The 21,355-nt window shown below is 39.8% G+C and overlaps 2 protein-coding genes across 2 annotated transcripts; both read left to right on the top strand.

Moving 5' to 3' along the window:
* The first annotated feature begins 4,841 nt into the window (after positions 1–4,841).
* LOC146503555 (dehydrogenase/reductase SDR family member 11-like) lies at positions 4,842–9,840 on the top strand. Its single transcript, XM_085131716.1, has 7 exons — positions 4,842–5,045; positions 6,674–6,883; positions 7,433–7,527; positions 8,789–8,918; positions 9,032–9,118; positions 9,205–9,270; positions 9,400–9,840. Exons 1-7 carry the CDS (start codon positions 4,914–4,916, stop codon positions 9,430–9,432), a joined length of 753 nt encoding a protein of 250 aa, XP_084987842.1. The 5' UTR covers positions 4,842–4,913; the 3' UTR covers positions 9,433–9,840.
* Positions 9,841–14,677: 4,837 nt separating this feature from the next.
* LOC146503554 (dehydrogenase/reductase SDR family member 11-like) lies at positions 14,678–19,678 on the top strand. The gene is made up of 7 exons (XM_085131548.1): positions 14,678–14,885; positions 16,515–16,724; positions 17,274–17,368; positions 18,627–18,756; positions 18,870–18,956; positions 19,043–19,108; positions 19,238–19,678. The coding sequence occupies exons 1-7, from the start codon at positions 14,754–14,756 to the stop codon at positions 19,268–19,270; spliced, it is 753 nt and encodes a 250-aa protein (XP_084987674.1). The 5' UTR covers positions 14,678–14,753; the 3' UTR covers positions 19,271–19,678.
* Positions 19,679–21,355: the final 1,677 nt, after the last annotated feature.

Raw genomic sequence — 21,355 nt, 5'->3', positions numbered from 1 at the left:
TTTTCAAAAGAATTTGTTGTTATTTCCCGGGAAATTTGTAACAGGGTGAAAAAGAGAGTTGAACCTTGGATACAGGAGGTGAAATGTGGTTTAATAACATAAACAGTACATGAACTGTAGGAGTTTTTTTTTCACAGGATTGTCACTGTGGAGCCGTGATGCAAATTCTGTGTCCAGTAAAGCAGGAGAGATGCACAAAAAAGGTGGATAGTGAGGAAGCTGAAGGAAGCAATGTATATGTATCTCATAGCAGCTTGGGGTGTACTTTAACTGTGACTGTGGCTCGAATGTGGGTCTTTTCTGCACAAATTACTTGGATAGTTTCTTAGATGTTTCTTTAATGAATTGTTTATGTAACTTCCCTCTTCAGCAAGGGCAAACCAATCATTACTAACTCATTAGAGTTTGTACCACTACTTTGGTCAGACTTCCTGGTGAGATAGACATAATTACAGGTTGATGTAAAAAGTAATTCAAAAAAGTCCATCGGGCGCATGGGAGTTTGCCCAACCAGTCTGCATCTGTTTTGTGGACTTGGAGAAGGCATTCCACCGTGTCCCTCGTGGGGTCCTGTGGGGGGTCCTCTGGGAGTATGGGGTGTCTGGCCCATTGTTACGGGCCATTCTGTCCTTATTTTTTTATGGACAGAATTTCTAGGCATAGCCAAGTGGTGGAAGGCTTTCACTTCGGTGGTCTCAGGATGTCATCTCTGCGTTTGGCAGATGATGTGGTTCTGTTGGCTTCATCAGGTGATCTCTCGGCTGGCCTGGGAACGCCCTGGTGTTCCCGCGGATAAGCTGGAGGAGGTGGCTGGGGAGAGAGAGGTCTGGGCTTCTCTGCTTGGGCTGCTGCCCCCGCGATCCGACCCCGGATAAGTGAAAGAAAATGGATGGATGGATGGAATATATATATTCTATATTATTATTTTGAGTATTTTCAGAATAAAGGCACTAGAATAAAATTTGGGATATTTAATTTAGTAGATTTTTATGCTGCCTGTCCTGAAATAAACCCAAGGGATTTATGTTGAATAGTTAAATGTATATTTCAGAATTTTTTATTGTTTTATACTTTATACTGGTTGAATTCTTTCCATCATAAACTGTTTTTTAAATGAAATATCCTCTATATATTAATAATAAATACTGGAGTGCAATAAAGGTCCCCTGAAAATCATTTTATTTCACACATTCAAACTTTTCAGTACAAATGTTTCAGCACCCTGATAAATGTAGTTAAGACGTAAGATTATATGAGAGAGCACATGATGCAACTTGTCAAAGAGACTGAAGAAACACACAGTGATAGTAACATCCTCAGAGGCCATTTTGAAAACAGGAAGGCCACAAAAATATTGCGGTTACCGAGGGAACAACTTCAGTGACTTGTGCTACACAGCTTCAATGTGAATGTCTCCAATCTGAAAGAAAAGTAAAATATGTCTGTGAAGGTTCTCAGTCATCCAGGTCATCGTAGTCAAAGGAGCTTGCAAAGAAAAGCGTCAGGACTTCTTTAAGTTACTTGAAGACGTTTCACCTCTCATCCGAGAAGCTTCTTCAGTTCTAAGGTCAAATGGTGGAGAGTCCCAGATATAAACCTAGTGGGAGTATCCCCCCACAGAGGGACAAAAGGACCCCCTGATGATCCTCTAATCGCCTGAGCCAAGGTGTGGAACTGGGTGTGGGTCCCAATCAGCCAGAGTTTCGGGTGAGTTCATTGTGAAACCTGGCCCCACCTTATCATGCGAATTCCTGAGGTCAGATGGCCCAGGGTGTGAGTGGGCGTTAAGGCGTCTGGGAAGGGATCTCAAAACTGGATTATAGATGGCAGAGAGTTGGTGTCGTAAACCACCGCCTCTGTTCAAAGATGGTCGCTCACAGTGGACATAGATGGCTTCTTTCACTCCTCTTTCAAACCATCTGTCCTCTCTGTCCAAAATGTGAACATTGGCATCCTCGAAAGAGTGTCCTTTATCCTTAAGATGCAGATGGACAGCTGAGTCTTGTCCTGTGGAGGTGGCTCTTCTGTGTTGTGCCATGCGCTTGTGAAGTGGCTGTTTGGTCTCTCCAATGTAGAGGTCTGGGCATTCCTCGCTGCACTGTACAGCATACACCACATTGTTAAGTCTGTGTTTTGGCGTTTTGTCTTTCGGGTGAACCAGTTTTTGTCTGAGTGTGTTGCTGGGTCTGAAGTACACCGGGATGTCATGCAAAAGTAAAATAATGCTTTATTATTATAAGTAAACTGGTGATATTGAGAATGTTGCAGAGCTAAATTCAATGAGTCAAAAAACGGTGGTAAAAGTGAAAATTACAAACCTGAACATGAGGAGCACTGAGCACATATGCGATAGCACTGATGATATCTTTTGCTTCCAAAGACTGTCAAAGAAGTGAAAAAATGCTTAAATTATTTTTATCTGAGTAATCAAATCAACAGCACACAAACTGTAGGATTAATGGTTTTACCTCTTACTCCAAATCACTTACTCCAGTTAAAAGGCAAACCTGTGCTGCCACCAGGTTTATTCAAAAAAAGAGGATCTGTATCTGCGAAGACGATGGAAACAAGCCCAGTATATTGTGGATCTGTTCTGGAAAAGGTGGGTGAAAGAATATTTATTTCCTATGTTGCAGGAACGACAGAAATGGAACAAGATTCGTAGGAACTTTTGCATTGGTGAGGTTAATTATTGTTATTGTGCTAAGAATAAGCAAGCAGATCTCGATGGGCTACATCAGCTGAAGACCACATCAGGCTCCTGCCGGCCAAGAACAGAAATATGAGGATAAAAATATTAATAGCTGAAGCCTTTGCGACTGTCGCTGCACGCTCGGAGCCATAAACATAGATTGTTTTGAAAGTAGTAACAGTTACAATCATTTAGAATTAGCGTTTTAGTTGCTCATCACGTGTTTGTCATTCTAACAATGATGATGTAACGTGTCACAGAGTAAAAGTTATCTCAAACTGTTTTCATAAACCTGACAACAGTATTGGCTGAAAGCCTCCCTGCAGGGCGGAGAACTGTAGCTGTTTGAGAGGAAAAGGCGGACTGACATGACTCAGATGTTTCTCTCTCTATATCAGGCACGTGCAGAGGGGGGGGCGGAAGGGGCTTGAGCACCCGCCCCTTTCCTGATGGGTTCCCAAAGTGCCCTTTTGTTGAGGCAATTGTTTTTTTTAATTTTTAATTTTTTTTTTTTATGTGTGTGTGTGTGTGCGGAGTCCTGTCTGTGCCCCTTCAACAATAATATTTAGCTATTAATCATAGTTTTGCTAAATAAAAGGATCTGGCTTGTATTAGTCACATGATCACATTTAACCAATGATCGCCCTTGACGGCAGAACGCGCTGGTTACGAGTCGGGAATGAGCTCACAAAGAGCACGCGCATTTTTTGTGGTCCGGAGCTGTAGGAGAAACACAAGTTAACTCAGAGACACAGACTGATGCGACAAAACCAGTGAGTAGGTGTACAGCGTACACTGTAGTGTATAGCACACAGGAGTATTAGCTTATTACGTACGCGTTGGTAAGCTGTCTTGTTGCAACTGATGAACTGAAACAAACGAGCGTGCTGTGTGTGCAACAGCGTGACAAACATAACTGTCCTTTTATTAACTGCACAAGTAGTGTTGGTCATAGCTGCTGGCTACCTGTGTAAGGCTGTCATGGGTCTGTAGTCCTGTCCACCGTTTTAGGGAACATATTTAGTTTTAAAGTAAGTTTCCGGGCTTTTCCTGCCTTTCTGGAGGGATTATATTTCACTAAAAAAACGATCTAATATGCATGTCCACATAATAATGATTATAATTATAATATTTAAAAAACACTGTATTTTAAAGAACATACATTAAGAAACAGATTATATTAGATTTATATTTTAAATAAGACAAAATGCTGATTTTACAGCAGCAAAATTATTGTATCTCTACAGTTTAAAAATGTAATAAGCTTTCCCCCTGCACAGAGTGGATAGTGAAACAAATGGAATCATCATAAATACATTATTTCATATTTATTACTTTTTTCCCCTCATTGCTTTATTATTGTAGCTCTAGTAATAAATAATAAGGGAAGGATTCTGGATCAGCACCATGATGGAAACTTGTGCCCACAGTATATACAGTATTCTGAAGAAGGTCTAAAATGTCACTGTGTGTGCATGTGTGTGTTTTATGGATATGGATTTTTAAATTATTACTCGTGATATAACATTGTCCAGACATGGCTGGTAAGGACATGAGGAGGAAACAGTAGGAGCTGTGTGAGGCTACTAAAGGTAGTGGATCCCTCAGCAGCTGGATTACAAAGAGCACAGGTAACATTAACACATGTACCAGTTGTTGGAGAGGTATTCCAGTATAAACAAAAATAATAAGCACAACTGAAATGTTTTGCTTCTATAACATTTTTATGTCATCATTTTATTATAGATTAAGTGTAAGAGTTGTTAGGTATGGATAATTAAATAATAGTTTATTGCAATAGCAAGTTGTGCCTTGTTCTCAGATGGACAGCAAGTGGAGAGTGATATATGAAATGATGGGATGGAAGGAAGAAGAGAAGCAAAGAGTGATTCACAGTCTAGTTTATTTCTGTTTTTTGTTGCCTCCAGCACTATCAGCAGCAGGAGCAGCAGCAACACCTTAACAGCAACATTGTACCCATCAGGTAAAACATAGGCTACGTTTGCTTTGCCTTGTTGCCCATATTAGATTCTCGATGAATGTGTGTTGTTGTTATTCAGCCTGGTTTAATGTGCCACTTTTTAGCTTTGAGCACCCGCCCCTTTAAACGTCTCTGCACGGCCCTGCTCTATATATAAATGCTCACACGGGACAGTGAAAGATCCGTCGCTCTCTCTTCGTATTTGTGCTTCTTTCGTGCTTGTAGCAGGTTACCGCTGTGATGGAGCGCTGGCGTGGCAGAGTGGCTCTGGTGACCGGAGCCTCGGTCGGCATTGGGGCGGCTATAGCTGTAGAGTTGGTCCGGCTCGGTATGAAAGTAGTGGGCTGCGACAGGGACGTCGCAAAACTCCAGGTTTGTTCTGAAGTGAAAACTCAGTTTCAGCGTAGAGTATCTTGACCTGAAAGTGGTTGTCTGCCAAAAACTGATTTCTGGTATTTGGCAAAAACTGATTGCTTGTATTTAAACTGCTATAAATAACTTATTGGTCTATAATATGTGAAACATATTTCAAATGTATCCCTCATCAATGATATCAAGTCATCTTGAGCAACAAACAACATTCCTGTAACAAGGTAGAAGCCGCGATCAGTTTTTGGCAGTGACTTTTGTGTATCCTTTATTTATGCACTTAAAAAAAATTCTGTTGACTTTAAAAATGTCTTTTTCTTCTTGTTTGCATTAGTTCAATTTTCATTTTCAATCAAATCTCTTAACGCCTCTGGCCCCTCCTACTTTCCGTGTGCACCTACGCACCCTAGAACAGAGTTAGTGTTAATAAAGCGGGATACAAACGAAGAAAGAAAAGAGGGGGAAAAAACTAAGAGAGAAAAATAAACAAGAAATAGATACAGCAAAGTGTGTGAAATTAACCGACATGTTAGCAGTGCAGTAGTACCAGAAACAGCTGATATAAAGCCCTCATGCCAGCGCATATTGGGAATGGCATTGGTTTTCTATCGTACATTTGCTGGGAGTAAGGGCGCCCTCCGTTTGCGAGGTGCGCCTGCTGCTTGCGGCACAGGGAGGAAAGGGCGGGGCGGCGGGGGATTCTCTGGCTGGCTGGAGCAGCAAAAATTACCAACTCGCAAAATAAATCAAATTACATGATACAGACTTATCATTTGCACCGATGTTTTTTCAAAATTCTATACTCGAAAAGTGAGCGCGAGAGTCCTCGGTGCGCCTGCTCGCTGCTGAAGTCAAAGTAAACTTTATTGTCATCTAATGTCACCGCTAGCACCCACGTGACTCCGGTTACACATCACCATAGCAACCAAACAAATGAAAACTGAGTGATCGTTAAAATTCAATACATTTAATTATGACTCCTACAAGGAGAAACGAGCAAAAGACATAGGTAAGCAGATGTGTCATTGGATAATGGCAGGTCATGTATCCTAAAACATTAAGAATCAGGATACTTTCTTAATCCCTAAGGAAATTATTTGGGTTACAGTTCCTCCAAGAAGAAATGGTAAAAATAGTAACAGTAACAGACTAAACTCCAAACAATATATACAATAATATAATATTAATTAGTCAGTGTCAATTGTTGATTTGTCCTGTTCTCATTGTATGACGAATTATGATGTCTGTTTAGTAGCCGTTTGCATACAACGTTTGCATACAATGCATACTTCGTCTCTCTCTTCGTGTGTGAGGAGGGAGGGGGGGGCGCCAGAGAGGGTGTTCGCCCAGGGCGCCAAACAGGCTAGGACCGCCACTGCTTTTGAGATAGAAAGATAAGTTACTGTGCAGCAGATGTGATGAAACAGCTGATGGCAGGATGTGTTCAGACATGAGTTGAGACCCAGTGAGAGGAATGTTTTTGCAGTTGGAGGCAAAAATCTGACTTCCAGTGTTGTACAAAGTTACTGATCAGCTGTGTTATGAAAACTGAAATCCACAAATTTACAGTAATTACAGGGCAGAGTTATTTTGAAGCTAAACCTCTGTCATCATTCCCTTCTTGGTTTCAGAAACTGGCAGCAGAGTGTCAGAGTGCCGGTCATCCTGGTGTTTTGGTTCCTTTCAAGTGTGACTTGACCAAAGAAGAGGAGATTCTGGCCATGTTCGCAGCGATCAAAGAGCAGCACAAAGGTGTGGATGTGTGCATCAACAACGCTGGCTTATCTCATCCAGAACTACTGCTAAGTGGCAAAACCAGTGCCTGGAAGAACATCATGGATGTAAGAGTTCAGAGTTATTTTAGAAAAAAATTATCTGCAGTTCTGTTTGAAAGAAGCGTTCACAGGAGTGGTTTCCCAGAAGAGCAATTAAATGATCCGTTTTAAGTCGATTTGTTCATAGTTTTTAGAATATGAAACATGAAACTTTCAATTTAGTCCATATCAAAAACAGAAATTTGGACAGAACTAAACTTGCTATCATGCAGAAAATTTTCAGCTGCATTAGGCTTATATTAGACAGAGAGAAAGAAAGTTTATTTTAATGTAAATGAACCAGTATAACCATTTCCAAACAAGTCATCCATTAAATCACATTCTGCTGAGTATAATCCATCACTAAAAAAGAAAGTCTGATACAACCAAAGTCATGACTCTCATCTGAATTACAAAGTTGTTGTCCTAAAATCCTGCAAAACAACATAGTTTGTTAAAATAAGTGCAATAGGACGAAACTCAGAAAGTTGAAAAGTTCCACGAAAGTAGGCAAACAACTCCCCTGGAGAATTTTGATTTTCTTTGTTGTTTATTTCTCTGCTTGGTCTCTTACAGGTGAACGTTCTTGCACTGAGCATCTGCACACGAGAAGCTTATCAGTCAATGAAAGAGAGAAACGTGGACGATGGGCACATCATAAACATAAACAGGTGCAGTTTTACTTGCTAATAGAAAGTGACAGAACTTTCAAATCTGTCGATTTAAATGTCACATAAATGTCACAATATGATTCTAATCATCATTTAGTCTGATTAAGACCATCCTGTAGCAACATGACTCAACAGACCTTTTTCAAAGCACACATTTGGCTAACAGGAAAAGCAAACAATACTCATGGTTCTTATGCATAGAGATGACTATCTGTTGAATTCAAGCCAAATAATGCAACACACAACGATGATTAAATCTGTCTTGCCTGGGCATGTCTTTCTGTATTTTCTCTACTGATGTTGTTCCTCTTTGTGTTTCTTGTCTGATAAATCTCCCCTGCTCTGAACTCATGTAGACCTGCGAGAAGCCAAATTCTCCTAACATAGACTAGATTTTCTGAAACCCAAAAACAAACTTAGAGGAGGTGCGGAATATAGTACCACTTGTTACTATAAGAATTACAATATGGATAAAGATAATTTATGGGCTTTTGGTCCAGTGACACCAAAAACATGTTTCCTACTGCAACAGACCGTGCTTCATTCACTTAAACCTCGAGCCACTAAATGAAATGCAGTAATCATTATTTATTGATTTGATTTTTTTCTATTGTGGAAAATGTTTGTAGATCAGGATTATTTTGTAACCACATCATTATTACAAGATTTAAGAAGGGAAATAACAGATCTTTGTTTAAGGACTTTACCTTGAGGCGACATTTGTTGTGATTTGGCGCTATATAAATAAAATTGAATTGAATTGAATTGAATTGAATACTAGGGCAATGATTACTTTAATTGCTAGTTAATCTGAAAAAAGTACTAGTAATGGTTTAAAATGAACTTGTTCGTTCATGGCTTATAAAACTCCTGTTGCAGCTTGTGTGGACATCATGTCTTTGATTTTGCTGATCTACATTTGCAGGATCAGACAATAGAATAAAGCCAATATTGTGTATTTACCTATTTTTTTTATTTGTTATACTGTTAAAAAGGTCTGTAGCTCTCTGTTATTAAAACATTTAGGAAGCAAAAAGAGTCAAACCCCATGTCAGGGGTTCACTAGTATAATAATTAGTTTAATTAACTGTTAATTTGAAAAAAGTGCCAGACAGTAGTGAAAAATGTCTATCACAATATCCTAAGACCTAAAGTGACATCTTCATTTGAATTAATTGACCAACCAGCAATTCAGAACAGATCACTGTATCAGTTTTGGTAAATGCTGATTTGGTAACAGCTTGTAAACCTTCTGTTGCAGCGTGTGTGGACATCACGTCTTACCTGTTGCTGATCTACATTTCTACACCGCCACCAAGTTCGCTGTGACCGCTCTGACTGAGGGCCTGAGACAGGAGCTGCGTGCTGAAAAGAGTCATATCCGAGCCACAGTAAGGCTTTAAAACACACCAACTGGAAAAGTGCAGTTAACACAAGTATAAGCTGCCATGAGACACATGCACAGTAGATCCTACAGTTCTTTAATCATTATCTCCTTTTGCAGAGCATTTCTCCTGGTTTAGTGGTGACAGAATTTGTATCACGGGCACACAATCCTGATGACGTGGCTGGCATATATGCCTCATATAAGGTAAAATTATTAATCCTACAGTTTGTGGAGGGTTGACATGATCATTCAGATAAAATCAAATGACACATTTGGCACTTCTCTAACAGGCTCTGCAAGCAAAAGACATTGCCAGTGCTGTCACGTACGTCCTCAGTGCCCCTCCTCATGTTCAGGTTTGTGATTTTTCTCTTTATTTTCAGTCCTTTCTGTTTTGAACTTTCCTCTTTAGCATTTTAAATAACAACACTTTCCTTATAATAATTTAAGATGATCATATAACATTCACATAACTTTTCTTTCAGATTGGAGAACTTCTGCTCGAAGCTATACAGTAGGTGTCATGCAGCTTTTGTTGCCCCAGCAACTCCAGGATCAGGGTAGTCTTCACATTAAGGTGGTGTGATTGACTCATCTGACTACCCAACACAGCAAGATCAATTTACAGAATACGGAAAGAAACAATAAGGAAATTTTTCCAAGAGTTAACTGTCTTCTTCTTAAAAATGCTGGAACATGATGCACTTCCTCTGTCGCATGTTTAACTGTGACCTACCTCTTATGACAGTCTGTGAGGATCTTACCGTCACTGTGTTTTTAGTGTCTTTGAGAAGTTGCACCATGTGACCCTGTCATATATTCTACTGGCATTTTTTTATTTCTTTATTACATTTAACAAAGTGCTATCAAACTGGTCATGAAAGAACTTTTTGATGTTGTCCTGAAAATTTGACGCTAATAAAATATTTTCAAAAGAATTTGTTGTTATTTCCCGGGAAATTTGTAACAGGGTGAAAAAGAGAGTTGAACCTTGGATACAGGAGGTGAAATGTGGTTTAATAACATAAACAGTACATGAACTGTAGGAGTTTTTTTTTCACAGGATTGTCACTGTGGAGCCGTGATGCAAATTCTGTGTCCAGTAAAGCAGGAGAGATGCACAAAAAAGGTGGATAGTGAGGAAGCTGAAGGAAGCAATGTATATGTATCTCATAGCAGCTTGGGGTGTACTTTAACTGTGACTGTGGCTCGAATGTGGGTCTTTTCTGCACAAATTACTTGGATAGTTTCTTAGATGTTTCTTTAATGAATTGTTTATTTAACTTCCCTCTTCAGCAAGGGCAAACCAATCATTACTAACTCATTAGAGTTTGTACCACTACTTTGGTCAGACTTCCTGGTGAGATAGACATAATTACAGGTTGATGTAAAAAGTAATTCAAAAAAGTCAATCGGGCGCATGGGAGTTTGCCCAACCAGTCTGCATCTGTTTTGTGGACTTGGAGAAGGCATTCCACCGTGTCCCTCGTGGGGTCCTGTGGGGGGTCCTCTGGGAGTATGGGGTGTCTGGCCCATTGTTACGGGCCATTCTGTCCTTATTTTTTTATGGACAGAATTTCTAGGCATAGCCAAGTGGTGGAAGGCTTTCACTTCGGTGGTCTCAGGATGTCATCTCTGCGTTTGGCAGATGATGTGGTTCTGTTGGCTTCATCAGGTGATCTCTCGGCTGGCCTGGGAACGCCCTGGTGTTCCCGCGGATAAGCTGGAGGAGGTGGCTGGGGAGAGAGAGGTCTGGGCTTCTCTGCTTGGGCTGCTGCCCCCGCGATCCGACCCCGGATAAGTGAAAGAAAATGGATGGATGGATGGAATATATATATTCTATATTATTATTTTGAGTATTTTCAGAATAAAGGCACTAGAATAAAATTTGGGATATTTAATTTAGTAGATTTTTATGCTGCCTGTCCTGAAATAAACCCAAGGGATTTATGTTGAATAGTTAAATGTATATTTCAGAATTTTTTATTGTTTTATACTTTATACTGGTTGAATTTTTTCCATCATAAACTGTTTTTTAAATGAAATATCCTCTATATATTAATAATAAATACTGGAGTGCAATAAAGGTCCCCTGAAAATCATTTTATTTCACACATTCAAACTTTTCAGTACAAATGTTTCAGCACCCTGATAAATGTAGTTAAGACGTAAGATTATATGAGAGAGCACATGATGCAACTTGTCAAAGAGACTGAAGAAACACACAGTGATAGTAACATCCTCAGAGGCCATTTTGAAAACAGGAAGGCCACAAAAATATTGCGGTTACCGAGGGAACAACTTCAGTGACTTGTGCTACACAGCTTCAATGTGAATGTCTCCAATCTGAAAGAAAAGTAAAATATGTCTGTGAAGGTTCTCAGTCATCCAGGTCATCGTAGTCAAAGGAGCTTGCAAAGAAAAGCGTCAGGACTTCTTTAAGTTACTTGAAGACGTTTCACCTCTCATCCGAGAAGCTTCTTCAGTTCTAAGGTCAAATGGTGGAGAGTCCCAGATATAAACCTAGTGGGAGTATCCCCCCACAGAGGGACAAAAGGACCCCCTGATGATCCTCTAATCGCCTGAGCCAAGGTGTGGAACTGGGTGTGGGTCCCAATCAGCCAGAGTTTCGGGTGAGTTCATTGTGAAACCTGGCCCCACCTTATCATGCGAATTCCTGAGGTCAGATGGCCCAGGGTGTGAGTGGGCGTTAAGGCGTCTGGGAAGGGATCTCAAAACTGGATTATAGATGGCAGAGAGTTGGTGTCGTAAACCACCGCCTCTGTTCAAAGATGGTCGCTCACAGTGGACATAGATGGCTTCTTTCACTCCTCTTTCAAACCATCTGTCCTCTCTGTCCAAAATGTGAACATTGGCATCCTCGAAAGAGTGTCCTTTATCCTTAAGATGCAGATGGACAGCTGAGTCTTGTCCTGTGGAGGTGGCTCTTCTGTGTTGTGCCATGCGCTTGTGAAGTGGCTGTTTGGTCTCTCCAATGTAGAGGTCTGGGCATTCCTCGCTGCACTGTACAGCATACACCACATTGTTAAGTCTGTGTTTTGGCGTTTTGTCTTTCGGGTGAACCAGTTTTTGTCTGAGTGTGTTGCTGGGTCTGAAGTACACCGGGATGTCATGCAAAAGTAAAATAATGCTTTATTATTATAAGTAAACTGGTGATATTGAGAATGTTGCAGAGCTAAATTCAATGAGTCAAAAAACGGTGGTAAAAGTGAAAATTACAAACCTGAACATGAGGAGTACTGAGCACATATGCGATAGCACTGATGATATCTTTTGCTTCCAAAGACTGTCAAAGAAGTGAAAAAATGCTTAAATTATTTTTATCTGAGTAATCAAATCAACAGCACACAAACTGTAGGATTAATGGTTTTACCTCTTACTCCAAATCACTTACTCCAGTTAAAAGGCAAACCTGTGCTGCCACCAGGTTTATTCAAAAAAAGAGGATCTGTATCTGCGAAGACGATGGAAACAAGCCCAGTATATTGTGGATCTGTTCTGGAAAAGGTGGGTGAAAGAATATTTATTTCCTATGTTGCAGGAACGACAGAAATGGAACAAGATTCGTAGGAACTTTTGCATTGGTGAGGTTAATTATTGTTATTGTGCTAAGAATAAGCAAGCAGATCTCGATGGGCTACATCAGCTGAAGACCACATCAGGCTCCTGCCGGCCAAGAACAGAAATATGAGGATAAAAATATTAATAGCTGAAGCCTTTGCGACTGTCGCTGCACGCTCGGAGCCATAAACATAGATTGTTTTGAAAGTAGTAACAGTTACAATCATTTAGAATTAGCGTTTTAGTTGCTCATCACGTGTTTGTCATTCTAACAATGATGATGTAACGTGTCACAGAGTAAAAGTTATCTCAAACTGTTTTCATAAACCTGACAACAGTATTGGCTGAAAGCCTCCCTGCAGGGCGGAGAACTGTAGCTGTTTGAGAGGAAAAGGCGGACTGACATGACTCAGATGTTTCTCTCTCTATATCAGGCACGTGCAGAGGGGGGGCGGAAGGGGCTTGAGCACCCGCCCCTTTCCTGATGGGTTCCCAAAGTGCCCTTTTGTTGAGGCAATTGTTTTTTTTAATTTTTAATTTTTTTTTTTTTATGTGTGTGTGTGTGTGCGGAGTCCTGTCTGTGCCCCTTCAACAATAATATTTAGCTATTAATCATAGTTTTGCTAAATAAAAGGATCTGGCTTGTATTAGTCACATGATCACATTTAACCAATGATCGCCCTTGACGGCAGAACGCGCTGGTTACGAGTCGGGAATGAGCTCACAAAGAGCACGCGCATTTTTTGTGGTCCGGAGCTGTAGGAGAAACACAAGTTAACTCAGAGACACAGACTGATGCGACAAAACCAGTGAGTAGGTGTACAGCGTACACTGTAGTGTATAGCACACAGGAGTATTAGCTTATTACGTACGCGTTGGTAAGCTGTCTTGTTGCAACTGATGAACTGAAACAAACGAGCGTGCTGTGTGTGCAACAGCGTGACAAACATAACTGTCCTTTTATTAACTGCACAAGTAGTGTTGGTCATAGCTGCTGGCTACCTGTGTAAGGCTGTCATGGGTCTGTAGTTCTGTCCACCGTTTTAGGGAACATATTTAGTTTTAAAGTAAGTTTCCGGGCTTTTCCTGCCTTTCTGGAGGGATTATATTTCACTAAAAAAACGATCTAATATGCATGTCCACATAATAATGATTATAATTATAATATTTAAAAAACACTGTATTTTAAAGAACATACATTAAGAAACAGATTATATTAGATTTATATTTTAAATAAGACAAAATGCTGATTTTACAGCAGCAAAATTATTGTATCTCTACAGTTTAAAAATGTAATAAGCTTTCCCCCTGCACAGAGTGGATAGTGAAACAAATGGAATCATCATAAATACATTATTTCATATTTATTACTTTTTTCCCCTCATTGCTTTATTATTGTAGCTCTAGTAATAAATAATAAGGGAAGGATTCTGGATCAGCACCATGATGGAAACTTGTGCCCACAGTATATACAGTATTCTGAAGAAGGTCTAAAATGTCACTGTGTGTGCATGTGTGTGTTTTATGGATATGGATTTTTAAATTATTACTCGTGATATAACATTGTCCAGACATGGCTGGTAAGGACATGAGGAGGAAACAGTAGGAGCTGTGTGAGGCTACTAAAGGTAGTGGATCCCTCAGCAGCTGGATTACAAAGAGCACAGGTAACATTAACACATGTACCAGTTGTTGGAGAGGTATTCCAGTATAAACAAAAATAATAAGCACAACTGAAATGTTTTGCTTCTATAACATTTTTATGTCATCATTTTATTATAGATTAAGTGTAAGAGTTGTTAGGTATGGATAATTAAATAATAGTTTATTGCAATAGCAAGTTGTGCCTTGTTCTCAGATGGACAGCAAGTGGAGAGTGATATATGAAATGATGGGATGGAAGGAAGAAGAGAAGCAAAGAGTGATTCACAGTCTAGTTTATTTCTGTTTTTTGTTGCCTCCAGCACTATCAGCAGCAGGAGCAGCAGCAACACCTTAACAGCAACATTGTACCCATCAGGTAAAACATAGGCTACGTTTGCTTTGCCTTGTTGCCCATATTAGATTCTCGATGAATGTGTGTTGTTGTTATTCAGCCTGGTTCAATGTGCCACTTTTTAGCTTTGAGCACCCGCCCCTTTAAACGTCTCTGCACGGCCCTGCTCTATATATAAATGCTCACACGGGACAGTGAAAGATCCGTCGCTCTCTCTTCGTATTTGTGCTTCTTTCGTGCTTGTAGCAGGTTACCGCTGTGATGGAGCGCTGGCGTGGCAGAGTGGCTCTGGTGACCGGAGCCTCGGTCGGCATTGGGGCGGCTATAGCTGTAGAGTTGGTCCGGCTCGGTATGAAAGTAGTGGGCTGCGACAGGGACGTCGCAAAACTCCAGGTTTGTTCTGAAGTGAAAACTCAGTTTCAGCGTAGAGTATCTTGACCTGAAAGTGGTTGTCTGCCAAAAACTGATTTCTGGTATTTGGCAAAAACTGATTGCTTGTATTTAAACTGCTATAAATAACTTATTGGTCTATAATATGTGAAACATATTTCAAATGTATCCCTCATCAATGATATCAAGTCATCTTGAGCAACAAACAACATTCCTGTAACAAGGTAGAAGCCGCGATCAGTTTTTGGCAGTGACTTTTGTGTATCCTTTATTTATGCACTTAAAAAAAATTCTGTTGACTTTAAAAATGTCTTTTTCTTCTTGTTTGCATTAGTTCAATTTTCATTTTCAATCAAATCTCTTAACGCCTCTGGCCCCTCCTACTTTCCGTGTGCACCTACGCACCCTAGAACAGAGTTAGTGTTAATAAAGCGGGATACAAACGAAGAAAGAAAAGAGGGGGAAAAAACTAAGAGAGAAAAATAAACAAGAAATAGATACAGCAAAGTGTGTGAAATTAACCGACATGTTAGCAGTGCAGTAGTACCAGAAACAGCTGATATAAAGCCCTCATGCCAGCGCATATTGGGAATGGCATTGGTTTTCTATCGTACATTTGCTGGGAGTAAGGGCGCCCTCCGTTTGCGAGGTGCGCCTGCTGCTTGCGGCACAGGGAGGAAAGGGCGGGGCGGCGGGGGATTCTCTGGCTGGCTGGAGCAGCAAAAATTACCAACTCGCAAAATAAATCAAATTACATGATACAGACTTATCATTTGCACCGATGTTTTTTCAAAATTCTATACTCGAAAAGTGAGCGCGAGAGTCCTCGGTGCGCCTGCTCGCTGCTGAAGTCAAAGTAAACTTTATTGTCATCTAATGTCACCGCTAGCACCCACGTGACTCCGGTTACACATCACCATAGCAACCAAACAAATGAAAACTGAGTGATCGTTAAAATTCAATACATTTAATTATGACTCCTACAAGGAGAAACGAGCAAAAGACATAGGTAAGCAGATGTGTCATTGGATAATGGCAGGTCATGTATCCTAAAACATTAAGAATCAGGATACTTTCTTAATCCCTAAGGAAATTATTTGGGTTACAGTTCCTCCAAGAAGAAATGGTAAAAATAGTAACAGTAACAGACTAAACTCCAAACAATATATACAATAATATAATATTAATTAGTCAGTGTCAATTGTTGATTTGTCCTGTTCTCATTGTATGACGAATTATGATGTCTGTTTAGTAGCCGTTTGCATACAACGTTTGCATACAATGCATACTTCGTCTCTCTCTTCGTGTGTGAGGAGGGAGGGGGGGGGCGCCAGAGAGGGTGTTCGCCCAGGGCGCCAAACAGGCTAGGACCGCCACTGCTTTTGAGATAGAAAGATAAGTTACTGTGCAGCAGATGTGATGAAACAGCTGATGGCAGGATGTGTTCAGACATGAGTTGAGACCCAGTGAGAAGAATGTTTTTGCAGTTGGAGACAAAAATCTGACTTCCAGTGTTGTACAAAGTTACTGATCAGCTGTGTTATGAAAACTGAAATCCACAAATTTACAGTAATTAAAGGGCAGAGTTATTTTGAAGCTAAACCTCTGTCATCATTCCCTTCTTGGTTTCAGAAACTGGCAGCAGAGTCTCAGAGTGCCGGTCATCCTGGTGTTTTGGTTCCTTTCAAGTGTGACTTGACCAAAGAAGAGGAGATTCTGGCCATGTTCGCAGCGATCAAAGAGCAGCACAAAGGTGTGGATGTGTGCATCAACAACGCTGGCTTATCTCATCCAGAACTACTGCTAAGTGGCAAAACCAGTGCCTGGAAGAACATCATGGATGTAAGAGTTCAGAGTTATTTTAGAAAAAAATTATCTGCAGTTCTGTTTGAAAGAAGCGTTCACAGGAGTGGTTTCCCAGAAGAGCAATTAAATGATCAGTTTTAAGTCGATTTGTTCATAGTTTTTAGAATATGAAACATGAAACTTTCAATTTAGTCCATATCAAAAACAGAAATTTGGACAGAACTAAACTTACTATCATGCAGAAAATTTTCAGCTGCATTAGGCTTATATTAGACAGAGAGAAAGAAAGTTTATTTTAATGTAAATGAACCAGTATAACCATTTCCAAACAAGTCATCCATTAAATCACATTCTGCTGAGTATAATCCATCACTAAAAAAGAAAGTCTGATACAACCAAAGTCATGACTCTCATCTGAATTACAAAGTTGTTGTCCTAAAATCCTGCAAAACAACATAGTTTGTTAAAATAAGTGCAATAGGACGAAACTCAGAAAGTTGAAAAGTTCCACGAAAGTAGGCAAACAACTCCCCTGGAGAATTTTGATTTTCTTTGTTGTTTATTTCTCTGCTTGGTCTCTTACAGGTGAACGTTCTTGCACTGAGCATCTGCACACGAGAAGCTTATCAGTCAATGAAAGAGAGAAACGTGGACGATGGGCACATCATAAACATAAACAGGTGCAGTTTTACTTGCTAATAGAAAGTGACAGAACTTTGAAATCTGTCGATTTAAATGTCACATAAATGTCACAATATGATTCTAATCATCATTTAGTCTGATTAAGACCATCCTGTAGCAACATGACTCAACAGACCTTTTTCAAAGCACACATTTGGCTAACAGGAAAAGCAAACAATACTCATGGTTCTTATGCATAGAGATGACTATCTGTTGAATTCAAGCCAAATAATGCAACACATGATGATTAAATCTGTCTTGCCTGGGCATGTCTTTCTGTATTTTCTCTACTGATGTTGTTCCTCTTTGTGTTTCTTGTCTGATAAATCTCCCCTGCTCTGAACTGATGTAGACCTGCGAGAAGCCAAATTCTCCTAACATAGACTAGATTTTCTGAAACCCAAAAACAAACTTAGAGGAGGTGCGGAATATAGTACCACTTGTTACTATAAGAATTACAATATGGATAAAGATCATTTATGGGCTTTTGGTCCAGTGACACCAAAAACATGTTTCCTACTGCAACAGACCGTGCTTCATTCACTTAAACCTCGAGCCACTAAATGAAATGCAGTAATCATTATTTATTGATTAGATTTTTTTCTATTGTGGAAAATGTTTGTAGATCAGGATTATTTTGTAACCACATCATTATTACAAGATTTAAGAAGGGAAATAACAGATCTTTGTTTAAGGACTTTACCTTGAGGCGACATTTGTTGTGATTTGGCGCTATATAAATAAAATTGAATTGAATTGAATTGAATTGAATACTAGGGCAATGATTACTTTAATTGCTAGTTAATCTGAAAAAAGTACTAGTAATGGTTTAAAATGAACTTGTTCGTTCATGGCTTATAAAACTCCTGTTGCAGCTTGTGTGGACATCATGTCTTTGATTTTGCTGATCTACATTTGCAGGATCAGACAATAGAATAAAGCCAATATTGTGTATTTACCTATTTTTTTTATTTGTTATACTGTTAAAAAGGTCTGTAGCTCTCTGTTATTAAAACATTTAGGAAGCAAAAAGAGTCAAACCCCATGTCAGGGGTTCACTAGTATAATAATTAGTTTAATTAACTGTTAATTTGAAAAAAGTGCCAGACAGTAGTGAAAAATGTCTATCACAATATCCTAAAACCTAAAGTGACATCTTCATTTGAATTAATTGACCAACCAGCAATTCAGAACAGATCACTGTATCAGTTTTGGTAAATGCTGATTTGGTAACAGCTTGTAAACCTTCTGTTGCAGCGTGTGTGGACATCACGTCTTACCTGTTGCTGATCTACATTTCTACACCGCCACCAAGTTCGCTGTGACCGCTCTGACTGAGGGCCTGAGACAGGAGCTGCGTGCTGAAAAGAGTCATATCCGAGCCACAGTAAGGCTTTAAAACACACCAACTGGAAAAGTGCAGTTAACACAAGTATAAGCTGCCATGAGACACATGCACAGTAGATCCTACAGTTCTTTAATCATTATCTCCTTTTGCAGAGCATTTCTCCTGGTTTAGTGGTGACAGAATTTGTATCACGGGCACACAATCCTGATGACGTGGCTGGCATATATGCCTCATATAAGGTAAAATTATTAATCCTACAGTTTGTGGAGGGTTGACATGATCATTCAGATAAAATCAAATGACACATTTGGCACTTCTCTAACAGGCTCTGCAAGCAAAAGACATTGCCAGTGCTGTCACGTACGTCCTCAGTGCCCCTCCTCATGTTCAGGTTTGTGATTTTTCTCTTTATTTTCAGTCCTTTCTGTTTTGAACTTTCCTCTTTAGCATTTTAAATAACAACACTTTCCTTATAATAATTTAAGATGATCATATAACATTCACATAACTTTTCTTTCAGATTGGAGAACTTCTGCTCGAAGCTATACAGTAGGTGTCATGCAGCTTTTGTTGCCCCAGCAACTCCAGGATCAGGGTAGTCTTCACATTAAGGTGGTGTGATTGACTCATCTGACTACCCAACACAGCAAGATCAATTTACAGAATACGGAAAGAAACAATAAGAAAATTTTTCCAAGAGTTAACTGTCTTCTTCTTAAAAATGCTGGAACATGATGCACTTCCTCTGTCGCATGTTTAACTGTGACCTACCTCTTATGACAGTCTGTGAGGATCTTACCGTCACTGTGTTTTTAGTGTCTTTGAGAAGTTGCACCATGTGACCCTGTCATATATTCTACTGGCATTTTTTTATTTCTTTATTACATTTAACAAAGTGCTATCAAACTGGTCATGAAAGAACTTTTTGATGTTGTCCTGAAAATTTGACGCTAATAAAATATTTTCAAAAGAATTTGTTGTTATTTCCCGGGAAATTTGTAACAGGGTGAAAAAGAGAGTTGAACCTTGGATACAGGAGGTGAAATGTGGTTTAATAACATAAACAGTACATGAACTGTAGGAGTTTTTTTTCACAGGATTGTCACTGTGGAGCCGTGATGCAAATTCTGTGTCCAGTAAAGCAGGAGAGATGCACAAAAAAGGTGGATAGTGAGGAAGCTGAAGGAAGCAATGTATATGTATCTCATAGCAGCTTGGGGTGTACTTTAACTGTGACTGTGGCTCGAATGTGGGTCTTTTCTGCACAAATTACTTGGATAGTTTCTTAGATGTTTCTTTAATGAATTGTTTATGTAACTTCCCTCTTCAGCAAGGGCAAACCAATCATTACTAACTCATTAGAGTTTGTACCACTACTTTGGTCAGACTTCCTGGTGAGATAGACATAATTACAGGTTGATGTAAAAAGCAATTCAAAAAAGTCCATCGGGCGCATGGGAGTTTGCCCAACCAGTCTGCATCTGTTTTGTGGACTTGGAGAAGGCATTCCACCGTGTCCCTGGTGGGGTCCTGTGGGGGGTCCTCTGGGAGTATGGGGTGTCAGATTATGTGTAAAAGTTCACTGTTAATAGATTTTTAATTTAGTCCAACACAGAAACAGAAGGCTGGACACATGAGCTGATAACTCTAGAGCAGGGGTGGGCAATCTCAGTCCACGAGGGCCGGTGTCCCTGCAGGTTTTAGATGTGTGCTCCTCAACATGTCTTGTAGTTCTCCAGAGGCCTGGTAACGAACTAATCATGTGATTTAGGTGTGTTGACCCAAGGTGAGATCTAAAACCTGCAGGGACACCGGCCCTCTAAGTAAAAGTGCTCCAGTCAGATAAAAACTCCTCCTCCTACTAAAATAATCTTGTTGCTTTTGAGATAGAAAGATAAGTTACTGTGCAGCAGATCTGATGAAACAGCTGATGGCAGGATGTGTTCAGACATGAGTTGAGACCCAGTGAGAAGAATGTTTTTGCAGTTGGAGACAAAAATCTGACTTCCAGTGTTGTACAAAGTTACTGATCAGCTGTGTTATGAAAACTGAAATCCACAAATTTACAGTAATTAAAGGGCAGAGTTATTTTGAAGCTAAACCTCTGTCATCATTCCCTTCTTGGTTTCAGAAACTGGCAGCAGAGTGTCAGAGTGCCGGTCATCCTGGTGTTTTGGTTCCTTTCAAGTGTGACTTGACCAAAGAAGAGGAGATTCTGGCCATGTTCGCAGCGATCAAAGAGCAGCACAAAGGTGTGGATGTGTGCATCAACAACGCTGGCTTATCTCATCCAGAACTACTGCTAAGTGGCAAAACCAGTGCCTGGAAGAACATCATGGATGTAAGAGCTCAGAGTTATTTTAGAAAAAAATTATCTGCAGTTCTGTTTGAAAGAAGCGTTCACAGGAGTGGTTTCCCAGAAGAGCAATTAAATGATCCGTTTTAAGTCGATTTGTTCATAGTTTTTAGAATATGAAATTTTCAATTTAGTCCATATCAAAAACAGAAATTTGGACAGAACTAAACTTACTATCATGCAGAAAATTTTCAGCTGCATTAGGCTTATATTAGACAGAGAGAAAGAAAGTTTATTTTAATGTAAATGAACCAGTATAACCATTTCCAAACAAGTCATCCA

This window comes from Neolamprologus multifasciatus, chromosome 14, assembly GCF_963576455.1.
Source record: "Neolamprologus multifasciatus chromosome 14, fNeoMul1.2, whole genome shotgun sequence".
In the NCBI taxonomy this organism is placed as follows: Eukaryota; Metazoa; Chordata; class Actinopteri; order Cichliformes; family Cichlidae; genus Neolamprologus; species Neolamprologus multifasciatus.
The sequence above is the reverse complement of the archived record's forward strand: the minus strand, read 5'-3'. Positions and strand labels throughout refer to the sequence as shown.